We start from the raw sequence: 20288 nt of genomic DNA, 5'->3' as shown, positions 1-20288 counted from the left end.
TTTTTTACTTATTTATATCTTTCCTATTTTATACTCTCGTAATCGACTTTCCACATTATACTTTTTAAATATCCCAAGGGATTACTCTCTTCGTTGTCACTCCGCCACGAACTACCTATCTATATCTCTTCTACTACTTAAACTACTTCACCGTTTTAGGCTTATCTCTAATTCGACTGACCTATATTAGCTTAGTCATCTATCTTAAACCCTTCCCCACCCCCCACCCCCCCCCCCCCCCCCCCCCCTCCTATCATTTTATTTCACTCTCTATTTCCAGGCCATATTTAGCATCATTAGATTCTTATAGGTTACTATCTTCGGTTCATATTTAGACTCGCTTTTATCTTGAAACAACCGCTTTCTTTTAGGCTCGAACACATTCCCTCATCTAGATATGTAGCCTAGGGATTCTTACTTTTACTTTAAACACTAATGTCTTTCTTAAAGTTACTATTTCTTTTATAGGAGTTAAAGAGTCCACTAGAAGGATTGTGCTGAAATTTCATTAACAACGCAGCATGACTCAGGCGTGGTGTTTAAATCATAACTCAAGTTCTGGAGGGACTAATGGATTCAAACTAATGGGTAATGAAATCTAACACCAGTACCTACAATTTTCATGAAGACACCTAGGTCCGATTCTAACCAAAAAACAGTGGAAATTATATTTTCTTAAGGCTGAGAGGGATGCACGACTATGCTGACCCATGCATGGTAATTTGATCATAACTCACACTGTGGATGTCTGAATGAGGTCAAACCAAATCCAATATAAACATAACATTCATATCTACAACTTTTATGTTTACGTCAAAACCTAGTTCAGAACAGAAAAGAGTGAAAAAGTTGATTTTCCTAAGCCTGGAAAAGAGCACGACCCTGCTGACCTCTGTGTAGTATTTTGATCATATCTTGAGTTCTAGATGTTGGAATGAGGTAAAAATAACGCCCAATTAAAGCTAACATTCATATATACAACTTTTATGAAGACACCAAAACCTAATTCTGAACAGAAAAGTCCCAGTTTTTATTTTTGTTCCGGGTACAGAAATAGCCGATTTTCTGTGATTTCGCATCTACGATTTAGCATTAAGGGACCTTTCCTATATCCGTTTTCGACCCTAAACTCGCCAAACTCAACCCTAATATTCACTCCATAATCAACCTATCATTCAAACATCAATTCTTCGTTAACCTACCAGATTATCCACTCTTTTTAAAACTAAAACTCAATTCGAAAACCTAAATTTGTTTTCCTCAATTCTCATCTTTTAACTTCATCTTTCAATTTGTTCATCATCATTTGTAAAACGGCCTCGTTGCGACCAATATCACTTATAGAACCAATTCCTAGAATTATAAAACCCATATGAGATACCGAAGAATAAGCTATTCTTTTTTTTAAATTACGTTGACCAAAAGATGTTGAATCGACATAGATTATTTGAATAGAACCTAATATCATTAACCAGGGGCAAAATATTGAATGAGCGTGGGAAAATAATTTCATATTAATTCGAACCAACCCATATGCTCCCATTTCATGCAAAACTAGTATACAAGAGTTTAAGCTAAATTGAACAAATTTGAATTGAGCAGGGACTAATACTGAGTGCATAGTAATTTTGTAAGGACTAAAACAACTATTAAAATTAAGTAATGACTAAACTTAAAATGTCTCAATTTTACAGGGACTAAAAACATATTTAAGCAAAAAAGAAAGTCAGATGTGGCATCCATGTGTGCTTCACCGTTTGCCTAATCAGCAACAATTAACAACGAGGACCTATTTTGCTACGGAAAAAAACGTTGAGGACCAAAAATTTAATAAAATTTAAGTATGAACTAATGTTGAAAACTCGCCTATTTATAGGGACCTAAAACATAATTAACCCTATATTTAATTATCTATATAAAAAATTATTTTAAAATATTTATCGAGGCAAATCGAACATCTTACGACATCTTATATGTGTATTTATACTTTTTTGACAAACATTTGTATTTGTGTTATTGAAGAATATGATCATAGTAAATTATGTGAATATATACGTTGTAAAAATGCGACAAACAAAGGGAATATAAATTACGAGTTACTAAGACAATTGAAAACATACTCGATCAATAAATTAGATATCTAAGAATTGGATTGCGGTATTAATATGAAGATTCAAAAAGCATATATGGCAATAGTGAAACTTGCCCTTAGCTTAGTAGTATGTCCACTTTTCGGGATGAAATGATAATGTTATAAATTTTCTGATGATTGAAAAAATTAGTCATTTGATTGGTATAAAAAAGATACAATTATGAATAGTTTAAACAAAAGATAAAATTGAATGAAATGAAACCATCGTTACACCAAAACTTGACAACTCTACAAATTTAACTAATAGATTTGACGCGACACAAATTTAATGAAACTTTTGTTTCTATGATTACACGAGATGCATTACCTACATGACGACTCTACAAATTGTGTCTAGGAAGCTACTCGTTCATTACCAGTGTGCTAGCTACAACGTGTGAAACAGTACGCAGACATTGCAAACTTAACTCGTCCATCTCCAGTATCTGCCAAACAACAAACCTATAGATGACAGTTAGCAACTGTCATTAATCAAATGTATGGGAGGCATATCGAAAACTTCAATCATCCCATGCACTATCCGCCGTGCCCTCTCCTTTACTGTTTGAGGCAGCAATCATGAATCTATACTTATCTTCTATGTTAATTGAAGCAGCTCCCGGTCCAAGGTGTTTCGATAAAGCAATGTTTGCCTCTTTGTGTGCAGCTGCTGCTTCTTTCTCCTTCCTTCTGGCAACCTAGAATGCAATAGTAAAGAAAGTTAAATGCAAAGCACGCTGTTGATATAATAGTTTGAATTTGACAGTGTTTGGGAGAAATTGAGCACCTAGGACACAAATCTTAACACTTATAATCAAGGCCAAGTACAAGTATAGTCTAAATCAGTACAAGTATAATAAAGCTAATTATCCTTTACTAGTTTTCCGTTGAAAAGTGGGTTAAAAGTAAAACTAAAAAATGAGATTCCTGTAATATTGAAAGCTTATTCCTTATTTTTCACCCCATATTAAGGGTATACCAAATGGACCACAAATATCCCAGAAGAGCAGAAACAGTACCTTCCCAGTAGCAAATGCCACAGCGTTCCCAGATTCAGCATCAGCTATGGCTTTCCTTATATTTGACACAAGAAACTAAAAAGGAACCATATTAATGTTTGAACCAGGAGAAAAATCACAGTTCAGCTATTTTATCCTTAAAGAAAAGAAGATAACACGTACCATGTCACGATCAGTATAAAAGGAGGTGGCTATGCCAGTTGATCCTGCACGCCCTGTCCTTCCAATTCGGTGTATATAATCTTCTGTGGTCTATAATTGAGGCAGCCATAACTGAAGCTTCAGGTATTGCATTTATCGAGGAAATTAATTGACAGAAAAATGCTAGGCAAATGAGATGCCAACAAGCAGTAGTAGAATGGCAATCCACTGACTTGTGGAAAATCTCCACACATTATCAGATAATCTATTCTTTGTGGAATACAGACAAAACTCTATAATCAAGCAGCTTTTGCTTGAAGTAGAATTGCAGATGTACCTTTGGAAGATCAAGATTGATGACGTGTGACACTCCTGTGACATCCAAGCCCCGAGATGCAACATCGGTGGCAACCTGCATGATACAGTACACTGATTAATATTGTTAGAGGATAAAATAATCCCAAAACTTTAATTATTGTAGTTATGCAAAATTGCAGAGAATCCAAACTTTTAGCAAGAAATTCCTGAAGCAAAAAGGAATGCACAACATGAAATATCAAAATTCATAGATTCAAATTGTTACACATGCAGACAATGCAGAGCATGGTATGTCAGATATCCGTAGTGTTATTTTTCTTGTCTGTTGCCAACTGTTAGAGGAAATAGTTAGTGGGGTTTGGATGGTTAGAAGAAATAAGGCATGTCGCATGTATAAATAAAAGGACGGTTGAGAAAGACAGACATCAAGTCATCTGAGAGATATTTGGTACCTTCGGGCTTTTGGGGAAGGGGGGCAGACCATAGAAGTTCTGCATGTTAGTAGCTGTATTCAGGTGTAATTTTCCTTTATGATTAAATGTACACGATTTCTACCAGCTAGTATCGGAGCCCAGATCATGGAGCTGTGGGATAAACTCTTTAGAGGAGACAGGCATTCTTGAATTGTTGAAGAACTTCCAGGGTCTGCTCCTGCCTAGACTAAAGGCCCAAATCTCTGTCTGATTACTAGATGCTAATTCCTCTCAACCCTTCCTCTTATTTACAGACCTCAACCTTCCTCCTATCCTATCTACAAGCAACATGCCTTATTTCTTAACTATCCCAATCCAACAAACTCTCACCAACAGTAACTGACAACTATCACTAAAGACATAACATGGTACTTTAACGAGTTAAGTAAATTGATGAACAGCATATAGAGAAAAAGTTCAGATTGTAAAAAGAACCATTTGAGCCTATATATTATAGGCTTAATTAATGATGTGGTCCCTTAAGTTATTTGTTGGTTACATTTTAGTCCCATAAGTTATTAACGTTACAATTTGGTCCTTTAAGTCATCTTCCGTCAACCAAATAAATCCCCACCGTCAAAACCGTTAACCCAATGACTAAGGTGGATACACATTGCAAGTTGTCACGTCACCGTTCACATGTGCCTAGTTAACGTTTTGGCAAAAGACTGACAGTGAGGATTTATTTGGCTAACAAATACTAACTTAAGGGACCAAATTGTAACGTTAATAACTTATGGGACCAAAATGTAACCAACAAATAACTTACGGGACCAAATCATTAATTAAGCCTATATTATATTTACTTATTTTCCCTACTTGATTCAACAAAGGAATTTCATTTAGCGAACAAAGGGAGTACAACAAGCCAAGGCTGGCTTCGCTGTATTATGACAAGCGACGAATGGCTTCACTGCACTCTTCAAAAATACTTTCATTATTGCTAAATATCCATCCAAAGCCGATAGTTGTGACAATTCATGACAAAATATTGCCGAGAACTACAGAACTTTCAAGGGAAGAAAAGAAAAAAATGAAGACAATGATGTACTGATAAAGTCAAGAGTATAGTGCTCTGGTAGAGTAGAGGAGATACCAAAATGCTCGTTGAGCTACTCCGAAAATCATGCAAGGCAGCCTCTCTTTCACTTTGACTGCGGCCACCATGCAAAGAAACTGCAGATAATCCTTGAGCAATTAATGCTTCAGCAACTTCATCACACCTTGTCTACATGCACATAAAAAAATTAAAGCATGAAAAATATCAATTCTCCGACAGGCTACTCATACTTCTTTCATAAAAATTATAAGGTCTTCAACTTCGACCCTGGTGCGTTCAGATTCAGAACACAAAAATAGCATAATAGCCTGGTATAATATGGATGGAAACAGAGAAATACAATAAAAGAAAGGGTTATGCTAACAAGTGCACTTAGGGCACTTGTTAAGAACTGCACTTAGGGCACTTGTTAAGAAAACCAAAAGTAGTAGTTTGGCATTGGATTCAACAATATTTTAACTTTGAAAAAAATTAAATTCATCATTTTCCAATGCAATATTTCTTTTTTTATCCTCTTAACCAATGCCTTAAGGGCACTCTTTAGCATTTCCCTAAAAGAAAAGGTAACTCTGATAGAAAACTCTACCAGCCAAGGCCTAAACGGTTTCCCTCACAAATAAAACCCTTGGTGTACCTCTCTAAAACAGAATACTAACATGATACACTTCCTTATAACTACCTAATGATATGCCATTCCGTCTCTCACCTGCCATCTCAGCACTTCTATTTGTTGTTGTTACGCCTGCCATGGTATACCTTCCAAACCATGGCCCTGTTTCCCACATTTTGTATCAGCTGGCCTATATCTCTTTCTCTCTTTCTATCAGACTCCATATCAAACTACCCACTTTTGATTTCTTGCACGTAAGCATATAAATGACGAGCCAAAGGCAGATATGATACTATACATAGCATGGATACAGAATAAATCTTACCTTTCTCTCAACAAACACAATTGTCAATGGAAATGGATGGCCACACTTTTCAGCCTGTGATGCCTCCTCTACAAGCAAATCTAGAAGTCGATCAATCTACAAGAACGTGACAAGGTTTTAGAATAGAAACTAAAAGATTGAGAAAGATAAACTAAAAATAGAAAAAAAATAATGAAGAGAAGAATGACACATATTTTAAAAAACAAAACGTGAAGAATTGTAAATATACTAAATAATATTATCCATTTTCACTCATCATTACTCTCATTTTTCTCCATTATCTCAAACTTTTCTAATCCCACCTTGCTTTCTATCCACATCATTACTTTTATGTGCACATGTTGTCACATGTCAAGTATTTAAAAATTTGCATGCAACTACATTCAGCAAAATACCACTTCCTCTAGAAAGAAGGGGAATGAAAACAAGAACTTCAGAAATTTAAAAACAATCTTTCAGAACTGGTAATAGCTGCAAATATTCAAGGAAACTTGAAACTAATTGATAAATTTTAACCCGGCTCATTACAAAAATATTTAATTTCTGTTAGATTACTCTATGTACCTTCTCATTTTCAGAAACCTTCACAAGAGTTTGTGAAACATTAGTTGTTGGGCTGCTCACTTTTCCCACCTTAACTTGCACGGGGCTAGCTAAGTACTCCTGAAAATTCAAAAGATGACCAATGAACTTAGATAGAATCTTTCAACAACTGATTACAATGAAAAATCTTGATGAAAAATAATTTTAAAAGGATATTTTTTGGGATATCATCTTATCATAAGAAAATTCTGGGCATAAAAGATATCTAAAAAGAAACAGTGATATTTCAAATATTAAACTAACATTTACAATTCAAGATGCTATTGTGCTACTATTTTAATGATCGAGCAGCAAAGCTGCTGATTTGTGGAAAGCAAATTATGAATGCTGGAATTATTTTGCTATACTCACAAAAAGTCACTTCATATTATTAAAACATGGCTCAAAGGAGAATAATGACTTTGAAAAACTCAGGAGCCAAGCTCAAAGGAAAACTGACCTTTGACAATGCTTCGATCTCAACAGGCATAGTTGCACTGAACAGCAGTGTTTGATGCTTCTCGGGAAGACTTCTCATTATCTGAGGATGATATTTGAAAATATATATATTCTTCAATAATCAAGACTAAAATAAATGAAAATGATGAAATCTTGAAAATAAATGAATGAAACTAAAATAAATGAAAATAAATGAATTTTCTAACAAAACGAGAGGCAAAAATTTATTGCTTGAATTTGCTTTGGGAACAGTAACCATATTTTGCTTATTTACAGAGATATTCACCAGAAATATTCTTAAAAAAATGGGTACAGTGGTGGACCCTTTCACTTTTACCTGCTATAGCAGGTTATTCCACTATTTTTTCTTTAGTTTTGCATTTAAATATTTGGGAATCTGAGACTGACTCTGTTGATGGAAAAGCCTTGCATCAAGCCAAATGGAACTTGTGTGAACTTGGGTGATTTTATGGATTTAATTGACAGCTCCTCTCTGATGAACTAACCTGGTTAACTTTCTGTGCTCAAAATCTTAAAAATCACTATTACCTATATTTTAACAAACATAAATGTTGTCATTTTTAACCTGCTTCTCTTTTTTCTTTCATTAACAAAACTAGTTAGAGGGCTGCAAATCTAATTTGCCATAACCAAATCATTAAATAAGTTGGCACTTTAAAATGAGATGGAATGGGATCTGAACATTAGATGAAATTTTTCAATGTAAATTTCACCACCGTTGTTTTGCTGTGTTGATATTTCTACTTCCCTTTTTTGAGTTGCCATGGGGAAAGGATATGAAATTTGAATAAGAGCAGCCCAATGCACAAAGCTCCCGCATACGCAGAATCCCACATAAGGATATGGAATTTGAATATCATATAAAAATAATCATCTTTTATTTGCTGTTTCTTGGAAGATAGCTGAGGGAGAAGTGGGTCGTGGTTAGGAAACAAACACTACATTTTTAAAAAGTGATAATTCTTTTATTATAAAATAATTAATCCAAAAACTTGTTATAGAAGGTAATATTGAAATGGTCCACGACTGCACCCTTTTCTTGGGGTGCATATTAGAGGCACCCATAAGTCATAACCAAAAATTCTGTTAGACCATTGTTGGTTTGAGTTCCAAGTTCAATAATGTTGATATCTGAAGTGAAAAGGAAAAGAGTTCAAGAATTTGAACATACGATGTTACACTATAATGAAGTTGCACTATTTATATTAAATTAGGAATATAATTGTCTTCAAAATAAAGGAAAATCCCAACACACTAGAGAATAACTACAACACTAACCTCTCTTATCTGCGGTTCAAAACCCATATCAAGCATTCTATCTGCCTCATCTAGAACAACATAAGAAATTCTAGAGAGGGAAGTGTTGCCTTGTTGTAAGTGGTCAATGAACCTTCCAGGGGTGGCAACTGCTATTTCAACTCCCGCTCTTAGTTCAGACCTCTGACATAGAGACCAGAAAGAAACATACACATAATCATGTTGCTAGAAAGAAAGCATACACAAAATCCTTGTATCCAAAACTTTTACTTGGTTGAAATAATATCAGTGTTCAGCATCTGTCTACAAACTAGGCTGAACATATAACACTATCAGCCCATTGGGAGAACTAGCTGTCTTTAAACTAAAAACACAAATTGATCCCATGTCCAAGGCAACCAAGAATTGACATCAAGGATTTACGATAGCTTAAACATATTTAACACACAAAGACTTATATCATGAATGCTCTTTGAGCATATTTAACATAATTTTGCAATGCCAACAAGTCAAAGAATAGCCATCATTGTTTTTTGACCAAGCTATCACAAGAAAAGAAAAATAATGTGTTACATTTAATTACCTGCTTTTCGATGTTAGTTCCACCGACAACTATGGCAGTTTTAAATGACTCGAGAGATCTGCTAAAAGCTTGGACCTGCCAAAAGTCAAAACAGCATAGATACTTAAAAGAACGACATCAAAAGGGATGATTCATAGAAAGGGAAAAAATATAGAATGAATGAAATGCATTGGTGTGAATCATAGTTTCAGGCGTAATAAGAAAATATGCTAATCACAAAATTAAACAGCAGATAATTCAAAGAATATAGCAAGAATGTTGTACCCATGTCTATTTATTTATGTAAGAACTAAGAATCCAAACTCCAAATAGCAAGTGATAGAGAACGGATAAGCTAAGATGGCAGCAAATAACTTTGAAGATTTGTATCCACAAAATAAAATAAAAAAATACTTCTCAGGGAAGGGTCATAGGGGGGGATTAAACTATTTCCTTTCACTGATTAAAACAATCCAAATCTGACAAAAAAAAATAGGAAAACATTCATGCCCCGAGCACTATGTCAATAGATGTATATGAATAGCATTGAAAGTGAGTCCTAAAATATTTATAGCTTGCAAAGAAAATTATCATCTGGAATTGGAGATATGAACAAGAAAGTTCTGCCTCACATAACCCATAATGCATGCACATAAAACAATATATATTACCTCTTTTTCTATTTGTTGAGCAAGTTCTCTAGTAGGAGCCAAAACTAATGCCAAGGGACCGTCTCCGCGCCGAATTGGAGGTTGGGCCAAGCAATGCTAAAAATAGAAAGGAAAAAAATTAAATTACAAAGTAAAGGATAATCATTTACAGTTACAGTTGGTTGTTTTTCACCACAGTAATTAAAGATATCATCAAAATGTCAAATGAAGTCTTCATGAACAAAAAGTTCATACCTGTATCATAGGAATTGTGAAAGCTGCAGTCTTCCCGCTACCAGTTTCAGCACAACCCAAAAGATCCCTTCCACTGAGAGCAATAGGCATGGCCTGTGCCTGGATAGAAGTTGGTCTGGTGTAATCATGATAGGCAATGTCCTTCATGATACTTGGATGCAAACACTGGTATAAAGAAAATCACAATTTTACACACATTTGCAATAGTAGCTCATGTTTTTTCTATTATGCTAGTTCTAGCTCATCATTACCTAGAAGAAATATAAATATAAATATGATTAAATAATTGGAAAAATAAAATACCATATCATTAAATGATTCTATAGGTGCAGGTGCAGCAAGAGAGTCAGACGAAACAGTAACATCAAGATTTAGCCGATGGCGGACCTCTTCAATCTAGATGTAATAAACAAGCACTACAATTCAGCAACCATATTTTTTCACGTGATCATATAACGAGAGAGAACATGTACCCACTGAAATAACAGGATATCAATACAAGTATATAAGGTAAAAGCTAGTTTAACTTTGAAAAGAGATGATACATTGAGAACTCTAAAGGTACCCTAAATCAAGAGAGAGACTATTCAGATGGCCAAAGGTGAAGAGCAAGAGCGCCACCCCACCCCCGATTGGGAGATTATTGGAACCAATTCAGCAAAATAAATTAATAGAATTCATGATGTTGAAGAAAAATTGATAACATTCCTTGGTAAACCACAGTGCTGGAGCCAATTTCACTTTTCATCCAAAGATAAATGGTAACTATAATCCCTTTTTTTGGCTTTTATTAGAATCCCTACAAAAAACAGTTGTAGGAATTTTCTTTCGGCCAGTGTAACCTAGTTCATTAAAACTCTAGCGTAGTGAGTGTCGTTAATCGCGGGTAGCTGAAAATAGAGGATTGTTAAAATTCTGCTACACAGTAGTGCTATAGCACCACTATAGCCGCTATATAACATGCTAACAACATTTTGTACTAAGTAGCGTGACACAAAAACAATAGCAGTTTGTCCAAATTCAGCTGCTATGGTAGTATAATGTCACTATAGCTGATATTTAACAACAGAGCCCGTCTAAATGAAGTCACAGTCCATTTCCACAACAACCGAAAATCACTGTTAACAGTCTAACCTGCTTATTCACTACAATTACAAAACCTACATCCAAAATAATAAACTCCCCAATAATACAATACCATCCTACACTTCCACATCCACCAAAAAGAACCTTCAACCTCAATGTAGTTAAAATTACACCACTTCTCTAATTTTCATAGCTACACACATTACACTGCCAATAACCACAATGCCGTAAACATATTCTAATTCTAATTAAACCATAACTTCACAATCAACTTCCTAAACTAATATAGCCCCGACATTTCTGATCGAAGATGTGTGAAGTGTCCGACACCGACGCCTGTGATTACATTCAATTAGGTCATTTTCTCAAATTATTATCAGCGTCATGTCAGTGTCGTGTGCGATGCACGTGCTGAGTATAAATACCAATTCACCTAATCGCACTCTAGTGAATATCTTAAACACCACCTCAATTCAAATACAACTTCACTGAAAAATACACTGCGAATGCATCAAGATTAACACTGAGAAGAAAAAATGAAATTAAAATCAGCTGAAGAGCGTAAAACCCTAAAAACACGAATTTCAAAATGAAGTGTAACCTGGTCAGGGTTCATGCGAGAAACGCGTTCAGAAGGTTGCCATTTAGGGAAGACAGTATCAGGAACGGCGGCGATGGTCCTTGACGACGGAGGAGCAGCGGAGGTACGGCGAGAGGCATTGAAGAGAGAAGGAGAGTTGGAATGTGAGTTTGAGAATGCGAGGTTGTTGTTGTGATGATGGTGGTGGTGGTGGTTGTCTAGGGTTCCGGTGTTGGTGGACACGGTGGTTGAACTCGCCGCGTTTCTCAAGTGTGGAGGAACATACGACATCGTTTTTGGTTAATCTAAATTCTCGAGAGGTTTTGTGATGATAACAGAAAATGAATAGAATAAGAAGTGAAAGGTAGTGAGAGTGAGGAGGTGGAGTGTGTTGATAAATGATAACGATGCTGATAACAATAACAATAACAAATGATGATGAATAAATCATACCAATTTTATTTTCTTATTTTTTTTAGGATAATAATATTTAACATAAAGTTGGCAATGAATCGTCAATTTACCTCAGTTTGTATTAATATTGCATATAATATGTCTAAGGTTTGAACTTTGGATACTCAATTTTTCTACACTTAAAATGTGTGATCTTTAGCTCCCAGGCTATTTGATAAAAAAAAAAGTTAACGATGAATCATGCTAACTCGAACATAGTTTGAGGTTTGATTTTTTTTTTTGGCTTAATTGCACTTTTGGACCCCTATCTTTCCAAAAGTTGCGGTTATGGACCCCTAACTAATTTAAATACAAAACAGCCCCTTATGTTTTGATTATTTGGCAGTTTTGGACCCCCAGTCCATTGTTGACTCGGTCAACGCTGACGTGGCACCCTAAGTGAGGTGCCACGTGTCAATTTTTATTTTTTTTTGCCTTGGGGGTCCAAAACTGCCAAAGAATCAAAACATAGGGGACTGTTTTGTATTTAAATTAGTTAGGGCTCCAAAAGTACAATTAAGCCTTTTTTTTTAACAAAGTTTGAGGTTTGATTTAATAATTAACTTGTTGAATTTACTTTGTAAACCAAATGTGAGTTGAAAACAAAATTAAATTCGTTAATTAAATAATGTGAACTTGAGTTGTATATAAATAGTCGTGTTCGATGATATATATGTGGGCATGAACTTATATATATATATGTGGGTATGAACTTATATTGTGTTTATCCTTAAATTCGTTTATCCTTTTCTAAATTATACGTAGTATTTCAATCTTTCCATCATTATACCGTCAAAAATGTTTATAATCTTTTGACAACTTTTAAAGTTGGAGTTGATGACCATTTTAATCATGTTTTGTAGCTTAAGCAAATTCCACTTAAGGTTAATATTTTTTATTTGGTGTTTGTTCCTAATAGATTAACAACAAAAATGAATCTTTTTAAGAAAAATATTTCGGATTACAATGATTCATTGTGCACGGCTACTTGTGGTATTGTGGAGGATATTTGTTTTTTACCTTTGCTTTCTACAGTCAACTTTGACTTTTGATATCGGGTTGGCTAGGTTTTTCTACGACTTTCCATGGTTCGTTAATTGAGCATCGTACTCAATTTGGAAGTCTTGGGGGTTTTTTCAACAAGTCTCGTTTAGCTTTAAACATAATTTGGATTTCAATTCTTTTTAATATTTCGAAGGATCGCAATAGGAGACATTTTCATATGCATAACAATATCCGTTCATTCAAATTGATAAAACACATCAGACACAATAACATGATCAATATCGCTAAAAACGTAAAAGATGAATCTGCGAACAAACTCACATCATCCAAGTTAATAGCATGCAACGGAAAAATGCCTACAAATAATATGATAAAATCTAAATCACCAGAATATACTCATGCTTCCGAATACTTCAGAATACGTCCAGATCATTGATTGAATTTGTTATTTACTGAAGTTAATCTTTCAATAGGAACCAAACGAGCACCGCATCAAGACGCGAAGACAACGAACAACACAATGTCGCACTCAGACGACGAAATCACAAAAAACACACAAAAGGATATTTTGATATATGTGAAAATCAGTTATTTCGATGGAAAGAAATGGAGTTTCTCTCACTAAAAGAGAAAAACAGCTTAGAGAGAAAGTGGAGTTTCTCTCACTAAACACCAGGGTCGGCTCCATAAAAATTATATTCCTTAAAAAAACGAGGTTACATTCCTTTGCTTATGAATGTGATTCTCGGAACTGGTGAATAAGTGTCGAAGAATTCTATATTTTTCTCTTTGTCAAAAACTTTTTTTCTACAAGGTAAGCCTTTTATTTAGCAACCGAATCACCAGATTTTAGTTTCTTTTTACAAAATTTAAATACAACTGATTGTTTTGTAACCATGAGACACGTCTACTAAATGTCATGTTGAATTAGATTCTTGAGAATCCATTTTACCTCTACTATAAACTATGGATCACATGAAATCCAACAATATTATATATCTTTTGTACTTGTCCCTTTTCCGTCATACGAAAGGTTGGAAAAGAATTGAAATTTTGGTAAAATAAAAAATAATTCTTATGAATGTTATGTTTTTCATGTGAGTACACAATGTTGTTATATATATTAAAGACATTTAATAACGATTCTAATTTTAGAAAGGATGGAAAAAGTTTAATAATTGTGCTAAAGGAAAAACACAACAATTTGATGTACTTAATAGACATTTTCTTATAACTCCATAAACATTAAAATTTATTTAATGCAGAAGATAAGCTTCCTAAACTATAAAGTGATAAAATCATATTCTATTTCTTACATGCACTTTGGAGAAAATATGGCTAAAATTGTCAAGTTTTTTTTTTCCTGATTATCTTTATTTCTGTATTTCTTGTTGCAATGAATCGCCGAGGTAATCGATTTTTGGATATTTTAAATTTCCTTAATTACTTTCTATATAATATTTTATCTCATTTGAGTAACACTCTTTTATTCTCTTTTTTCATTACAAGAGACCATGAATGTGAACAAGATTTTGATTGTCCGAAATCTACATGTCTGTTTTATTGGAAACCGACATGTGTAAAGCCATATTTTCTTATGATCAATCAACATAGACATAACTATTGTGCATGTACGTGAGCGATGTGCCCCCTAAGATTCTGCTACAAAATTCAATGAGTTTTCATTTAGTTATTGTGTTGGCATGCAATAACAATAATATGAATTTTGTATTTTTATATTTTCACAGACCATGTAATTATGGATTTGTACTCTGAGATAAGAGTAATGAAACGAAATAACGAATAAAATAATATTAATTAGATTTTCTTTTTCGCGTTCTCTCTTAATTTTGGAGATATCACCATATACTTCAATTCAGGCATATCACATTATCTTTTCAACCTTACCGCCTATCAAAATATCTTTACTAAATAAGTTCAAAAGTAGTTATTATATTACTTCTAAGCCTGTAATTTTATTCATAATATTATTACACTGTGAGTTTTTCACATACTTCAATTTATAATTCTCTTACACACTTTAATTGTTTAAATTGACACTATAATATACGTAAAGTGAAACTTTAATTGTTCAATATATAAGATCATTCCCTAAATTTGCAAGCTTGATTATAAGGTCATATAAGAACTTCACCATAAAATTTTGAAGTTTTTAAATGAGTGACAGATTATTTCTTCTTTCAATCTTCCAAGAAGCTATTATTTCTTGTAAAAGATAGAGTGCGTACTTTTTCCTTTTTGAATGCTGAATATTTTGCATTATATAGAGAAGGTAAGACCTTAAAAATTCAAGAACAAACAAAAATATATTCTTAACTTTTCTTTCTTTTTGATGCGGATAAGTATGACTTCGAGAACAAGCTAGTTTCAATGAGTACTTGATCACATTGTTATCCTTATGTGTGGAGCCTTACTCTTTAAGAGATATGGGTTCATTCCCCTCCAGCTATCGAGTTCCACCTACTGATCACACGGATGTACGTGTGGGGTTTTACTCTCTCAGAGGTAATTGAAACATAAACTTAAATTGACTTTCCTAAATTTTGATCAGTGTAGTCTCAATGTTCTTAAAGGTCGCCCATTCATGAATCTTAGAAGCACATAACACACTCTCCTCTCGATAGTTCTACAAACGAGAAGCCCTATTAGCGTCTACCTTATCAAGGTGAAAGATGAGTGGAGTTACTAGGCTGATTTAAGTCGTGAAGTAACCTGTTTCCTAAATTACTAACTAGTTACTTCGTGATTCTGGAAGATATACATCAATATTAGGTATGCCACCTCCCTAGGTACCTTACTCATAGGGTTTGCTCTCTTTTGGCTTCTATCCATGGTTACTAATTAATTACTTCATGATTAAACATATATACATCAATATTAAGTAGTCTCACCTCCCTAAGTGCCTAAGTCAGAGTTATGCTTCAGAGGAGACAAATCTTACGCAACAACAGTAAAATTAAATAGCACAAAAATAAATAACTAAATAAAGACTTTAAATCAAATAAATTATCCAACAACCAGAATAGAGGTTCATAAAAACTTGGAGTGAGGAGAGAAACTCCTCCCTTGAAGCTTCTATTGCTTCCCTTCCTATTGAACCTTTTGCTCTGAATGAGAAATAATGAATGAGGAGGGTGGTATTTACAGGGAGAGTTTCCACATTAACTTAGGCTAAAAACTGGGTTTTTTGCACCAAAAACTCACAAAACAACGCCTTGGCCCGCAAGGAAAATGTCCCAGGAGTCTAGAACCATGTGCCAGGAGCATGTTAGAGGAGTTGCGGGCGCCATGAACCTAGAAGCATGCGCCAGGCGCCTCATCATGTGCCTAGGCTCACAAAATTGTGTGTCATGCGTATGTGAGTGTTGCATGGGCCCCGAAACGCCTATTTCTTCGTCTTTTTGGGTGTTTGCTTCCATATAAGATGTCTTGGAACTTGAGAACATATTTCCTACCTCTGTAACGTATTCTGAGGCCTCTTGAATCTTCATTCTTTCATCTTCCTAAGGTCTTCACAAATCTTCATATGTCTTGCTTTGCCGATATGCATGATTTCTTCATGAATTACAACAAAATATCCTAAAATTGCTATGTTTCAGAAAGAATATAGGCTAAACTTCACTTTTCGCCCTCTAAGTTTCAAAATGTTGCAATTTTGGCCCCCTATTAAAAAAAATGGCAAAAGTGACCCCCTATGTTTAGGGAAATATGCTCTTTTGACCTCCTAACATAAGGGAAATATGCTTTTTGACCCCTTATCTTTACAAAAAGTTGCGATTATGGCCCCTTTTTGGGACACGTGGCGTCTTCTCAACAATTTTGGGCTGAAGGGGGCCAAAATTGCCATTTTTTTAATAGGGGGCTAAAATTGCAACATTTTGAAACATAGGGGGCGAAAAGTGCACTTTAGCCAAGAATATAATTACATACTCAAATATATAAAATGTTACAAATGTCCCGAAATCATATGCAACTGCTCTATTACTCCTTTATTCTGGATGTAAAACCTACTGAAAATGACTAAAAGACATGCTAAAAATAACGTAAGACGACATGTCATCAGACACTAAAACTTATTGCTTTGATTTGAATTTTATGTGTTTGATAAAAATGATGACGACGAACATTGAAGAAGATGAATATTTGTCTTTTATGAGTTTTTTAAACGAAAAAAACTATTTATAATACCTCAACACTTTTTTTTAATAACAAAATAAAGAAAGGATTAACTTGCACACATTCAAAGAGATAAAGGATTTGAATGAGACCAAAAAAAAGTATAGGATTCAAGTGTTACAAATAAATAAGATAAAAGACTCTTGGCGTAATTTTGCCTAAATTTTCAAAGCAGAATTGTCACCTAAAACTTTTATTTTTGACCTTTAGGAACAATACATTATTACATAATTCAAAAGTGTTATACAAAATTATCCATATATATAATCGACTTTTGCCTTGTACAAATGTTATAGTACACATGACATCTTCCATTGTCAAACATAACTAATGATTTTAAACACTTCATCCAACATGTGACACATATCTAAAATGTAACATTCAATTGGCACACATCGTGTGATTTGAGCAAGACTTATGCCCGTCATCACTAATGACAAAATAAATATATTTTAGTTTACTAGCTAATCATTCTTGTTGGAACAAAATCTATTTAACATTACCACCTTAAATTTTGATGATAACAAGGCATTAAAAGTTCAATTGGATATACTAATATTTTTTCAAGTATGCAGGACCATAGACTAAAGTTTTTGAGTCTTTAAACAAAGTATTTGATTCAGGAAGAACAAATGAGAGCAAATTTTTTTACAAAGGAAGCTTATGTTACAAGTCTGAGTCTGAAGACAATCAGAGTCTGAAGACCATCAGAAGCTGACTGCCAAAGTCTAAAGTCACCCAGAGTCTGAAGTTTGTCAGAGTCTAAAGTCAAGAACATGGAGTTAGTTGTATTTATTGAAGACACAAGTCTGCAGAAGGAATAGAAGCATGGAGCAACAACTATTTCAGAGAAGTTAGAAGACATTGGATGCTTATCCGCTGAAGAATGGACAGAGAAAGGACAATAGTACAATTGTACAACCACTACTCTACTACTCCACTCATGCATGCGCATAGTACTACTACAACTATGTCTCTGCTGGTTAATTCTCCATACAAGGAATGAAGTTCAAATTATTCCCTCCTAGAACATTAACAAAATCAAGCAACAAATCATTGGTGATTATCAAGCTTCAATAATGACTCTTTTGATGTGATGTCACTTCTACAACGTATCTTTCATACATCTATATAAAGGAATGAAGACTTGAAGATTAAAAAGAGACTCAACAACATTTAAACTGTGCTAAAACTACGCTGAAATTATTGTGCATCAACCTGATAAGTGCTCAAAATGATCTAATTCACTTGTTAGTTTAGGCATGTTTGATGAGTTGTTTTACAAATTATTGATAGAAAAGCTTCAATTATGTGCCTAAATGCCATTTATCCTTTGCATGCCTTACTTTATCCTTTTTGTGCAGGAAAATACAAGTAAGGAGCAAGAATTGCCAAAGTTCATAAGAAAGTCTCTACTAGCGAAAATGGTACAGGGAGTTTCGCCATCAGCGAAGTTGGGGGCGAAGTCAGAAGCAGGACTTCAAGAAACTCGCCATTGGCGAAAATGTCGCTATTGGCGAAAAACTCACAGGGAGTTTCGCTAGTAGCGAAGTTGGAGGCGAACGTCAGGAAATTCAAGTGGATAAGGGACACGTGGAGCAACTCCGTTGGTGCAGGGGCATATTTCACACATTTCGCTAATAGCGAAATAGTTAGCTATTAGCGAAAGTTTGCAGAAGTGGCCCATATAAATAGTTTTCTCTTCTTTTTCCATTCTTTTTTTACATTATCTTTTACATTTTTCTGGTTTTAGAGAGAGACTGAGGCTTTTCTAGAGAGAGAAACACAAGCAAGGTAGTTAGGAGTAGATTCAAGCCAAGATTTGTTGAGACATCATGGATCTTGTCATGGAATCTTCATCATTTCTTCATCCTTTGCAAAGCTATCATAGACATATGTAGCTACATCCAATCTTGTGGTTTTGAGGTATTTAAACAAGCTATTATGTAATTTTTTGATCATTTAATATATGGTTCTAGCTATTTATTCAATATTGTTGTTATTCTTGCTTTTATTGTTTTATTGAGATTCAAAATGATATGGACACATACTTTTGAATCTAGAAATAGAATAACAATCTATCGTAAGTTATCACTCTAGACATGGATGTTAATATTTGATAATCACTTTTAATCTAGGACTTAATGCTTTTGGCTAATTTAATCGGTTGAGAAATCGTCGATTAAACTATCCAATCAACTTTGTGATCGTTTAAATGTTTGGGAAACCGATGTTTAAACGATCCCTTAGAAATAATGATATCATTTGGACACGAATGATATTGTCGAGTGATTGTGATAATATAGTTTAAAAAGCTAGAATCCGTTAGTCGATCGAGAGATTGCAGCTGTTACGCTTGGTTGATGTCTCTGACCGCAAGCGAAATAGCTCTATCTCTTCTCACTTTACTTTTATGTCGATTAGGAAAATAGTTTTACACAAACAAACAATTTATACCCAAACACTTAACGTGACAAATATTGTGAAAATGCTTATGAAATACGCAACTCTCTGTGGACACGATCCTATTATACTCACATGTAAATAGTTTTATGAGATGGAAAAATCCTTCATCACAAATACTTATAATTTCTTAACAACTTTCATATTTTAGAAATTCTAGAGTCTTAAGAGTCTGATTTATTTTGTATTGTTAACACCACTGATTGTATATCAAGTGTCCAAACCAAACTTATTTATGTGTAATTTGTTTGTTTAGAAGTCTCTTGTTTTTGTGCTTAAGCATAGGAAATCTCTTGCTTGTGTGCTTGAGTATTTGAAGTCTCTTGCTTTTGTGCTTAAACAATTGTAATCAGATTGGATTATAGTGAAATCTCCTTGGAAGTGCAAGGGGGACTGTACTACTTCCGGATTGTGGAAGGAACGAGGATAATTGCTTTTTGTCTTTCTTTTCTCTCTCCAACTTTACTTTATCCGCTGCATTAGACTGTGAATATTGTTCCAGACTCTGAACTCTATCAGACTCTGAACTTTGAATTTAGTTTAAAAAGAAGAAAAAGCTAATACAATTCAACCCCTATTCTTGTGTTTTTCTCACCTTTAATTTCAATTGTAAGTTAGAAAAAAAATTGTAGTTATAACAT

At 34.2% G+C, this 20288-nt stretch overlaps 1 protein-coding gene and 1 long non-coding RNA gene across 4 annotated transcripts; one reads left to right on the top strand and one right to left on the bottom strand.

Moving 5' to 3' along the window:
* Nucleotides 1-2313: 2313 nt before the first annotated feature.
* On the bottom strand, nucleotides 2314-11948 carry LOC25491103 (DEAD-box ATP-dependent RNA helicase 20). Of its 3 annotated transcripts, none has more exons than XR_003010651.2 (14): nucleotides 11551-11948; nucleotides 10167-10259; nucleotides 9864-10028; nucleotides 9630-9725; nucleotides 8980-9054; nucleotides 8418-8579; nucleotides 7120-7200; nucleotides 6642-6740; nucleotides 6078-6173; nucleotides 5179-5310; nucleotides 3629-3703; nucleotides 3313-3429; nucleotides 3151-3225; nucleotides 2314-2829 (listed from the first exon to the last, which is right to left on the bottom strand). XR_003010651.2 is itself a non-coding variant. In XM_013605020.3 (14 exons), exons 1-14 carry the CDS (start codon nucleotides 11818-11820, stop codon nucleotides 2653-2655), a joined length of 1686 nt encoding a protein of 561 aa, XP_013460474.1. In that variant the 3' UTR covers nucleotides 2314-2652. The 3 variants fall into 3 exon arrangements, 2 of the variants coding, with proteins under 2 accessions (XP_013460474.1, XP_024635995.1); XM_013605020.3 differs by having other exon boundaries at nucleotides 3313-3402; nucleotides 11551-11820; XM_024780227.2 differs by lacking the exon at nucleotides 8418-8579 and having other exon boundaries at nucleotides 3313-3402.
* A 2208-nt stretch (nucleotides 11949-14156) lies between these two features.
* On the top strand, nucleotides 14157-14822 carry LOC112420515 (uncharacterized). Its single transcript, XR_003010696.2, has 2 exons — nucleotides 14157-14396; nucleotides 14497-14822. It is a non-coding gene; the product is annotated as an uncharacterized lncRNA (long non-coding RNA).
* Nucleotides 14823-20288: the final 5466 nt, after the last annotated feature.

This window comes from Medicago truncatula, chromosome 3, assembly GCF_003473485.1.
Source record: "Medicago truncatula cultivar Jemalong A17 chromosome 3, MtrunA17r5.0-ANR, whole genome shotgun sequence".
Classification (NCBI taxonomy): Eukaryota; Viridiplantae; Streptophyta; class Magnoliopsida; order Fabales; family Fabaceae; genus Medicago; species Medicago truncatula.
This window is presented reverse-complemented; position numbering and strand designations above follow the sequence as displayed.

Bases quoted from the DNA above. Each gene is read 5' to 3' on its own strand.
- LOC25491103 (XM_013605020.3), bottom strand. From the start codon at position 11,820: ATGTCGTATGTTCCTCCACACTTGAGAAACGCGGCGAGTTCAACCACC. The intron at 9,726-9,863 runs GTATGAACTTTT...TTCTATTTTTAG, and splicing joins TCACAATTCCTATGATACAG to CATTGCTTGGCCCAACCTCC. The intron at 3,403-3,628 runs GTACATCTGCAA...CCTCAATTATAG, and splicing joins TCAATCTTGATCTTCCAAAG to ACCACAGAAGATTATATACA.